General features: G+C 30.4%; 1 protein-coding gene across 1 annotated transcript; it reads left to right on the plus strand.

Annotated features, from left to right (window-relative positions):
• Positions 1 to 2,170: 2,170 nt before the first annotated feature.
• On the plus strand, positions 2,171 to 3,358 carry LOC145005737 (ethylene-responsive transcription factor CRF5-like). The gene has a single exon (XM_078964847.1). The coding sequence runs from the start codon at positions 2,321 to 2,323 to the stop codon at positions 3,209 to 3,211; it is 891 nt and encodes a 296-aa protein (XP_078820973.1). The 5' UTR covers positions 2,171 to 2,320; the 3' UTR covers positions 3,212 to 3,358.
• The last annotated feature ends 7,794 nt before the right edge of the window (positions 3,359 to 11,152 follow it).

Below are 11,152 nucleotides of genomic sequence, written 5' to 3' on the forward strand. Positions count from 1 at the left end.
TTTTTAGAAAATATACAGTGCAATATTCTATTAGATTATTTCACGTATTTTTCAAAAAAAAAAAAAAACAGGATTTTTTTTATTTTTTTTAGTTAATTCAAATTCCGAAAATAATATTTAAAAAAAGATTTTTTGGATTTTTCCATTTATTTTGCATTTTAAAATTATTTTTAGATTTGGTATCACGGTCTCACAAAATTAGCATGGTCTCAAATGAACCTGAACCTATATATATATATATATATATATATATATATATATATATATATATATATATATATATATATATGTCAAAATAACTTTATTGTGGTATAAATAACTTGTATTTTTATACAACATCAAATATTTGCATTTTTCTTATTTTTTTTAGTTAATTCAAATTCCGAAAATAATATTTAAAAAAAGAATTTTTAGATTTTTCCATTTATTTTGCATTTTAAAATTATTTTTTTGAATATGTCAGTGTAATATTCTATTAGAATATTTCACGTATTTTTCAAATAAAAACAAGATTTTTTTTATTTTTTTTAGTTAATTGAAGTTCCGAAAATAATATTTAAAAAAAGAATGTTTGGATTTTTTCATTTATTTTGCATTTTAAATTTATTTTTAGATTTGCATTTTAAAATTATTTTTAAATTTTGTGAATCTGTAAGACGCAATCCTAACCACTCATTTAGTAGCTAAAAAAAACATTTTTAAAATGCAAACTAATTGAAAATTTTCGAAAAAAAAATTCAAATATTATTTTCGAAATTTATATTTTCCAAAAAAAAAAAATATTTTTTATATATTCTAGTAGAATATTAGAATATTTTATATATCTGACAAATCTAGTAAAATATTCTAACATTCTAAAAATCACATTAGAATATTTACAGTGTAATATTGTATTAGAATATTTAATGAATTTAAAAAAAACAGTAATTTTTTTTTATTGTTTTTTATATTTTTTAGGTAATTAAAATTCTGAAAATACTAATTAAAATAAGAATTTTTTGACTTTTTCTTTTATTTTGCATTTTAAAATTATTTTTAGATTTGATCTTACGGTCTCATAAAATTAGCATGGTTTCAAATGAACTATATATATATATATATATATATATATATATATATATATATATATATATATATATATATATATATATATATATATATATATATATATATATATATATAATTTAACTTTTAAGAAGAATTTTGATCTTTGTAGAAAATTTTAGTCTAAGATAAATTATAAAAAGTTATAAAGTAGGTACATATCTCCAACTACCAATTATTTAAAAACTTGGTTTAGGTTTCTGATTAATCTAGTAAATAAATAAATTATCAATAAAAATATATAAAATTATTCTCCGGTTGAATTCCTTGGTGAGCAAGGAAATTAATAAAGAATTCATTTAAACTGAAAAGAAATACTTTGAAATTAAAAAAAAAAAAAAATGAACTCATGGAAATTATAATTACAACTTAATAATTTCTAAATTTAGATTGATTTTACTTAGTTTGAAGTAAATATTAATGGTCAAAAGGACAGCTAACAAATAAAAGAGTGGGTTACATTTTATGTAGTATGTACCAATAAATACAACTTATATATTTTTAAAGTAAACATGGCAAAGAAAACATTTTTTCTTGAACAACATTTGCTCATTTAACCGATACTATTTTTTTCTTATATTCAAATGTAATAATAACACACACACACACACATATATATATATATATATATATATATATATATATATATATATATATATATATATATATATATATATATATATATATATATATATATATATATATATATATATATATATATAACTTTATTCATTTTGAAAAAATATAATGTGTAAATTTGGAATTCGTCTAATACATGATGGATTATTCAATCGCATTTTCTATATTTATTATATATTTGTTACCCAAAATTAGACTATTAAATTAATTGTAGTAATTATATGGAAGGGCATTTATTCATAATACGTTAGAAACTATTTCTCAGACTTGATACAACGCCTAATGATGTACTTTTCTTAGAAAAACGTACTCTCCAAAAATAAAATATAAAAATTGGATGAACAATATTTAAAAAATAAATGGTATGAATCCATAAAAAGTAGTCTAGTACATAAAAGGATCTTCCTTCCCTTTCATTTCTCTTTCTTCATTTGCTATTTACACTCATTCAAACCTATTGAATCTCTCCACCATCAGTCCCTCCATTTTAGCTCCGGCGTTTCATATATTTTCGGGTAATTAATAATTCGCTTTAAACAGTCGTCACTTCCATTCCATCTCTCTACTGATGTGAAAAATGGAACCACAATTTCGGGGTTCTTCTCCCAAATTCAGAGTGAAGCGAACCATCACCACCAAGCAACAATCAGTAACGGATTCACCAAAAGTGGTAACGATTTCAATGACGGATTGGGATGCGACTGATTTTTCAAGTGATGAAGAAAACTCACAATTGGGTCGCCGGAATATCAAAAGGTATGTTAGTGTGATTAACTTTGAAGAGAATTGCTGTGGGAAAATCTTGAAGGAAAATGGTGGTGATGTTTGTAAGAAGAAACAGAGTCGTCGGAAAAAGGAACCAGCGGCCACGGCTGGGGTTGAAGCAGGGAGAGGTTCGGGGAATGAGCGGAGGTTTCGCGGAGTAAGACAGCGGCCGTGGGGGAGGTGGTCAGCGGAGATTCGTGATCCGGTGAGGCGGGCGAGAGTTTGGTTGGGTACTTACGATACGGCGGAGGAGGCGGCGTTAGTTTATGATCGTAGAGCAATTGAATTACGTGGGTCGCAAGCTTTGACGAATCTACTACAGCCACCGCCACCGGAAACACCGGAAATTACTCCGGTCTCGATCCCTGAACAATACTCCGGCAATGAGTCGCCTGATCTTTCCTCTCCGACCTCTGTTTTACGTTTTGACAAAACGGAAGATGCTTCTGAAAATCAGTTAGAACCGAAACAAACCGACGAAGCACTTGCCAGCAATCCGTCTTCCCATGAATATTTGAATTACGATTCAAATTTCCACGATGATATCTTCGATTTTCGGATACCTTCTCCGATAATTCTCGAAGAAGTTAATTTTCCAGAGAAAATCGGAATGGAATCAAGCGAAATCTTGTCGGAATTGGACGTTGATGTGAAATCGTGGGCTTGGGATGTTGATAGTTTCTTCCAAGATCCTCACTTTTAGTGTGAAAATACGTACACGAATGGTTTTTATTTCATCAAGATTCAAGATGCTCTTTCTGTTCATCATTCCTGAACCATTGTGTGTATTTCCCACTAAGACAGTATATGGAAAAATAATAATAATTGATTAAGCAGTAAATTATCGCAACTTTTTGTATATTCTTAGTTTTTATTCTTTGGCAATAAATAAATATCCGATTTAGCCATAACTTTATTTTACATTTTGACTTTGTGATTTTACTACCTAAAAGTTGTTTTGTATAACTTATATATTTTCTTCCTATATATGTTTTTAAGACTTATATTTTTCTCTCTAAACCCAGAAGCATAACTTGACTGACGTTTGATGATACCGTTTGTGTTTTGACTTTATATTACCACATATTATTATATGCAATTTAGAAATTTGTCAATTGTTTTTATTTTTTAAAAGGTCTTTTATATGGGATGAAATATTCAATTTAGAAATATTACCACATATTATTATATGCAATTTAGAAATTTGTCAATTGTTTTTATTTTTTAAAAGGTCTTTTATATGGGATGAAATATTCCATCTAGGTTTAGCATTGTATATGATATAGTGTTTTAAGTGGCAAAAGGAAAAAAGAGGCAGGACAAGTATGTTGGTGAAATACGTCAAAACGTGTAGATTTTTATGTTGTACAAAATAGGTTGGGAAGACCTCCCAATCTGTTTTATGTTCATATTTTTAACCAAAAATATGAAAATAAAAACCAATTCTCAATATAAAATGATTTTGATGGTTAAAGTACAAATGAATTTCGAACATATTTGAATTTACCAGATTGGCCAATTGTTAATCTAAAGTAAGTTAACTAGACTCATTTACAAATATATGAATCCATCTAAGATTATCACATACAGTATTATCATCATATTATTTATGTCAGTTTTATTTTAGTTAGGTTGTTGCTCAGATTTTAGGTTGATTTTTGCATATAAGATGGATGTCTTGCTTGATTTGGTTATAAACTTTGAACACGTGCATAAAGGCATGGTTTTGCTTAATTTAGACTCAGACTTAATAAACTCATATTATAATTACATATTTTTTAGGATTGTATAGTTGTAAGAGTGACTCTTCACTCTCTATGCTAATGAAATTGCATTTGGTTGGAGCCATATTTTTAACTAAATCTTTCAAACCTTTTGGTCTAAGGCTCTAAATTTTTTCTATTAATTAAATCTTTGAAGCATGTGCGATGTAAAGATTCAAACAATATATGGAATTATATATACGACTATGAACCTATATGTATTTAGGGAAAAGTAGTAGTACATTGCGAAGTACGTACCTTAATTGTGTGATCCTAAAATAAGCTTTGAATCTTTGATAGTCAAACAAGCATCAAGGAACCAAATAAAGCAGTAAGACATTTGTTTTTTGGTGGTTGTCTATAGCTAACACATATAGTATTTTATGCAACATGTTTTTCATGAAAATCGTTTTATCATAACGTATGGCTTTATACTAATTTCATTTTCCTATAAGTCAGTAAATTATATTCGTCTAGGAGGTACTATACACCATTATTGTTCAAAAAGAAAAGAAGGGCATGTTTGATACCATATCATGTCGTTCCTACTTGTTATAAAAGCAAAAGAAAAGAGTGAAAAACAAGACAAAGAATTAACGTGGTTCGGTCAACGTGACATACTTCCAAAGGTACGAACTAAAGAGTTCTTCTATTACTCAATTACAAACATTATATATTTAGAAAACATAGCTATGAATACTAATAACTAAAAACCCTAGATATAATAGGGTCAGACCTAACGACTCACAACCTATTCCAAACACTTAACCCTTCGAAATCATTATTCGTGTTTGTTCACTTTGTTCCGAATCGAGTTATTCATAGGGTCACTAATTTCCAAGTTACACTCTAACATTACTATTTAGTATTTATAAAGTATTGTAAGATAAAACCATATTTGAATATGTAAGGAATTTTATTTATTTATTTTTGCATATTTGTTCATTCATTTTTAGAGCTTATTTGGCATACTACATGTCTACATGTAAGATTCATACTAAATGGTTTTAGTTTAGTTGGGCAACTACTCTTAGCATTCAAAATAACCATTATAAGAGTATAAAAAATAAGAAATTGTTTTTAAGGGTTGTTTTGTAGAAAGTAAATATCTAGTGTTGAACTATTAAAATACATGAATAATTTAGTTACCTAAATCATTCAATGAAGTTTGGTAAGGTTGTTAAATGAGAAAATTATCATTTTAACATTTTAACAATTTTAAAGAACACAAATTATTAAATTTAATTCATAAATTAATAAATTCAACCACAAAAGAAGCATATTAACCAAAATGTTGATTGACCAAAGTCCAAAATTACAAAACATATTAAAAATTCATCGAACCCCTTACTCTTCAAATTCCAAATCAAACCCCTCAATCTTTAAAACTCAATCTTCAACTTTACCCTTTATGTAAAATAAAGAAACTTACAAATATGTATGCATAAAACATTCATACACTTTATCAGGAATGACTATTTCAAGACTAACAATACGATAATTTTGAATTGAGAAACATTCACGCAACAATTTTGTGAGGATGAAATCGACATTAGAATGAATGATGTTTGGTTTGTTCTTGGACGGTCTATGGATCCCCCCGTCTCAATATGATGTTTGAGCAATTTCTAAAGTGAGAGATAATTTTATGTAGTAATGGCTTATCAGGATTCAATGGTAAAACTAAACAAAAACCTAAGACTAAAATGCACCACGAAAAGGTTTGCAAGTCAGTTCTTTAGATCTTGTTTGAAACCCTTTTAAAATGTATTAAAATATTAGCGCTTTTCGAAAAAGTGTTTCTGATTCAGAGGAGGTCATTACATCTTGCACGAAAATTTCTAGAGGTGGATCATAGGTGCACTAACCAATTTAGAGGTAAAGAATTCAACCAAACACTCTTAATGTTGAACCATTAAAAAGTTGTCTCTTAATGGTTCCATTAAGAGGCTTACCAAACATCACCAACACATTTCAAAATTTTTTGCTTATAGAAGTGAAAATGGCCATAGTAGGCAAATTTCTAAGGTTGTTCCACAAAATTGCCAAAATTTTGAAAAATGACCAAAACATGCATGATTTTCCTTGGTGAACTTGAGATTTTTGTAGGTGGTGACCTACAAAGAAAAAACTTAACTTTTTGTCAAATTAAAACTTCTATAACTTTTTCATATGAACTTCGTTTGAACTGAGGTTTTTTATGTTGGGTTCTTTGTAACAAGAGTTTTCCATGAACACATTACACTCTAAATTTGGATGTTGGGAAGTCCTATTCTGTAAGCTCCAAAGCATACTACTTATGAAAAGTATGAAAACCACCCAATATACGGACTTCGTTTTAGTTGATTTTTTTTTTCATTGTGTTCATTGTAACAAAGTCTATCTATAGACATATTTCAATCCTAATTCGGATGTCGGAAAGTCATATTTTTAGCTCAAAAGAATATTATTCAATGAAAATTATGAGAAAAAAATTATTTTTTGCTTACAAACTTCATAACAATTATTAAACCTTCTAAGTTCTCACAATCACAAGGGTAACCTACAAAACTCTCAAAAAAAAAATCAAATTAAAAAAACTCATGCCACCTAGATTTTCACAGGTGTTGACCTGCAACTTTTTTATTTTTACTTTAACTTAAAAAAATCGTATGCCTTCTAGATTTTTGTAGGTGGTGCCCACAAAAATCTTTTAAAAAATCACAGACTATCTAGATTTTCGCAAATGATGATATGCGAAAATTATAGCTATTAGGATTATTTTTTTTTAATTTTTGGCTATTATGGGAAAACTATAATTTTTTTTTTGGCTATTATGGTTATTTTAGAAACATGGCCTTTTCTTATTAAAAAAAAACGTGTTAGGATAACTTTTTTATTTGACATGAATCTTTCCAAATCATTAGTTTTGCTAACTTTAATGGAAACGTTCATAGCACCAAGATTGATAATTTTTTTTAAACCAATAGCTATTATATTCCTAATCTACCTAAACACTATATATATTTCCTAATAAAACTTAGAACTCATGACCCCTCATTTGAAAAAATCACTCGTTACTTTGTTAAGTCAAATGTCTTTTGGTTAATGATAAAATTAAATAGTAAATACAAGTGTTCAAAAAACAAAGTTTTAAATCATGTAGGGTGTGACTTAGCAGCAATGTTAAAGCTCAAGCTTTTTCTGAACCTTAACAAGCTACATCGTTTGTAAGACGTGATTTAAGACGGGAATTTTGTATATAATTAATATTTTAATATGTATTTTCAACTATTATTTTATTTTATACACGTATATGAGTTAAAACGACGTTTTAGTAAAACTTGATGGCAAACACAAACTTCGAAACCATAACAAACCTTCTGGTCCTTATCAAAAAGTAATCTTTAAATAAAAAACAAGTATACTAGGAATTATTGATTGGTCGAAATCTCAAAGCTTTGGGCCAACAAAATCTAAAAGTGGGGCAAACACATGATGAGCCATCATTCATAACCCCCTTTGTGTAATGGCAAAGCGCGGTCTAAACCTAACCCTAGCCCACTTGAGCAAACTTTCAGACAAATCACAACTTACATCCACTAACTCTAACATATTTGGTTTGTTATACCCTCTTCTCGAAAAAGATGCTTCGAGAAAACAAAAAGATTGTCGCAAAAATTTTAAATTCACTTGTATTTTACAATATAAAGGATAATTTTAAGGCATACATATAAAATAGGAAAATAAAGTTAGATTCCATTAGGATAATATATCCTATGATTGTTAAATTATTTTATAAAGTTTCTAATAGCTATCTAACTAAAAAAATATTTAGATTTAGAAGCGAGGATACATTGGTATTCGGTTAAATATATCGGAACTGAAACCAACAGTTATAAGCAAGGTTCGGCCCAAGCTATGGGAAAGGCTATAGGCAGCTTGAGCAACAACTTAAGGCTGTGTTTGACACGTTACAACTAACCTATTTTTCGAGCTTTTTTATGTTGTTTTTGGCAAGTCAAAAACTAGTTTATAAGCTAGTTTTTTTGAAAAACTACTTATACCAACTTTTTAGAAGCTTTTTTAAAATTTTCCAAATATACCCTTAATTAATTATAGAAACAAATACTCTTAAACGTCCTTTTATGTTATTTTATATATTTCAGTTAATTTTTTAGCTAGTTTTACCAAACATCATTTTTTCTCAGCTAAATTTTCAACTATTAGCTAGCTTTTCAACTATCAACTACCTTTTTAACTAACAGTTAGCTTTTCAACTCGTACGTCAAACATAGGCTAAATTAATGAAGTTATGAGGGGCATTAATTTTAGTCCAAATACATGTAAAATGATATTAGTTAGACCCGATTTTCATATCTATTCCAAATGGACAATGATTGTTACACTTAATAAATTGATTTATCCACATAAAAAACAACATATTTAAACATATCACAAAAGTCAGTAAAACATATATTTTATGTGAATAAATCATTTTTAAGTGGAAGAATAGCTCTTATTCCAAATTGACACAAAACAAACGAAAATCAAACAAGGGATACACATAAAAGACTAAGAGGTGACTGATAATATCCAAGCTCGGCCCTGAAGGGGGGGGGGGACGATGTGTGCGACCGAACAAGAGCCCATAGAAATAGCCAAACTATATAGTTAGTGTGTCAATTATACAAAATTAGGGTGTTGCACCTGGAAAGATAATGGGATGCCACTAAGAGGTGAGTTACATCCCCATAAAAATTTGAATATAAGTCATAAGGAAAACTTTACCATCTTAAGTGATAGGAAGGACATCTAGCAACCATGTTTTGCAATTTTATTTATATAACTAAACATGCTACAAGAAGGCACACGGGCAAAATATAAAGTTTTTCTTACCTTCCCAAATAACTTTTGATGATGACAACATAGAAAAAAAAAAGAAATTAAGAGCATTGAACAATGAATACAAATATACAGCTATTTCTTGGATTTATTCCTCTAAAATCAGCCTAAAACTTATAAATTCTTAGAGCCCATTTTCCATCATCGATCTAGGACTACTTTGGTTTTATCAGAAAAATAATAACTCGTACCATGTGGTCAACAACATCACAGGTAGTGGACTCAAGAAACTTATCTCCATATGATTAAAAAACATCAAAGGTAACCATGATATAAGTTGTAACACCCAGTTTTGGAAGTACTCGGTTGTGATCTTGGAAGCAAAAGGGTAAGGGTGATTCAGTCTTTTATGGGTCTCGGGTTTATTCGGGAGGTTTTAGACTTGGAGGTGTGGCTACGAGTGTAGGGTTTTCCGCTAGCTTTTTGTGAATATAAAGTTCATCGAAAGCGGACTTAGAATGAGGAAGTTATAATACTTTGAAGTTGTCGGCAGAATTGGTCCTTAAATGGAAATGTTTGGAAAGTAAGTACCATGCATGCAAGGTGGTAGGCGTGAGGGTACGCCCAATGTATAATGGCGAATGGACACACGTGCAGATCTACGTATGCCCAACATACAAGAAGTACACACAGCGTACGCTCAGAGTCCCTAAACACTAATTTTTAGGGTATGTCACTATATAAATAACATAACACCCTAGATATCAACCTCCCTTTCATCTTTAGATAGTCACCACGAAACCCTAATCCTCCCTTGAGTGTTCTTGGAGCTTTGGAGGTCATTAGAGAGCATTTTTGTGTTGTGATGCCATTTTTCAAGCAAGTGAAGGGTATAGCAAAGTGATGGATTAAAGGGGAAGCAATAGATCCAAGATTGTGGTTCCATTTCAAATCATTTTGAGGTATAAATTCTGAAAATTTCCTTAAGAATGCTTAGATATATGTTAATGGAGTTTATGTACCTTTTAGGTCCCAAGAATGAACCTTTATGACTCAACTCGTTTCCTAGGTCTAGGGTTTCCACCCTTAGTGTCATTTGAGCCCCATAAACAGTAAAGTTTCAATCTTTAGGGTTCACTTGTAACCATGCATGAGATCTAGCCCTTTTCATGGAAGTTTGTTGTCACATTTCATGTTTGGGTTCATTTGGTGGGTTGCAAGCCACCAAGTAATCAACTTTATGGATTAAGATGTTAGTAAGGACTTGGATATGTGATTGTAGCTTCTAGAATGGAGTAATAAGCACTTAATGGGAAAAGTGACTTAACACGGGAGTACGTTGGGCGTACATGCAGGTATGTGCAGTGTACACGCCATTTAGCCAATACGCTTAGCGTACAGAGGATTACCCCCCGCATACTAATCAATTATGGGCTTGGTGTGTTTGGGGCCTCGGGTTGGGACAAGCAGTGGACTTTAGGTCTTTGGGCTTTAGTGGGCCATCAAAAGTCAGATAAATTGGGCCAAGAATATGTTTGGGCTTAGGATAAGGCCCATTAGAGGGATTGGACCCAATTTAGCAAATTGGGCCAGTAGTAGACTTAGAAAGATTAGATGGAATTGGGCCTTGGGTATAGTCCAAGTTAGAGCAGGGGTAAAAGGGTCATTTTACCCTAAGTAGAATTATTGGTTGGAATGATTGTTATTTTTGGATAATGTTAGCTTGGGGAGTCAAGAGATCAGCAGTTTGGGGATGCCAACTAGCAGCGAGGGGTTATCCGCAGGGTTCTACAGTCAGTTTGTGAGGTGAGTTTTCTTTAGTAGGAACGGGTCGAATGCACCAATGCCAGCCCGTTTATGTATGTTAGTGTATAATGGATTTAGATCCAATGCTTGGGATAGCCCGATGCAGCTTATATGTTTCGGATTTCGGTCCAATGATGGGCGAGTCCCGAGGAAGATTCATATGTTTGTTTCCGAGCCACGGTCCGATGTCGGGTGGTACCCGAGGCAGTAGTGTATGTTTAGTTATAATTGTTATCTTTGTGATACTTGTA

Source organism: Lactuca saligna, chromosome 7 (assembly GCF_052625555.1).
Source record: "Lactuca saligna cultivar CGN05327 chromosome 7, ASM5262555v1, whole genome shotgun sequence".
NCBI lineage: Eukaryota > Viridiplantae > Streptophyta > Magnoliopsida > Asterales > Asteraceae > Lactuca > Lactuca saligna.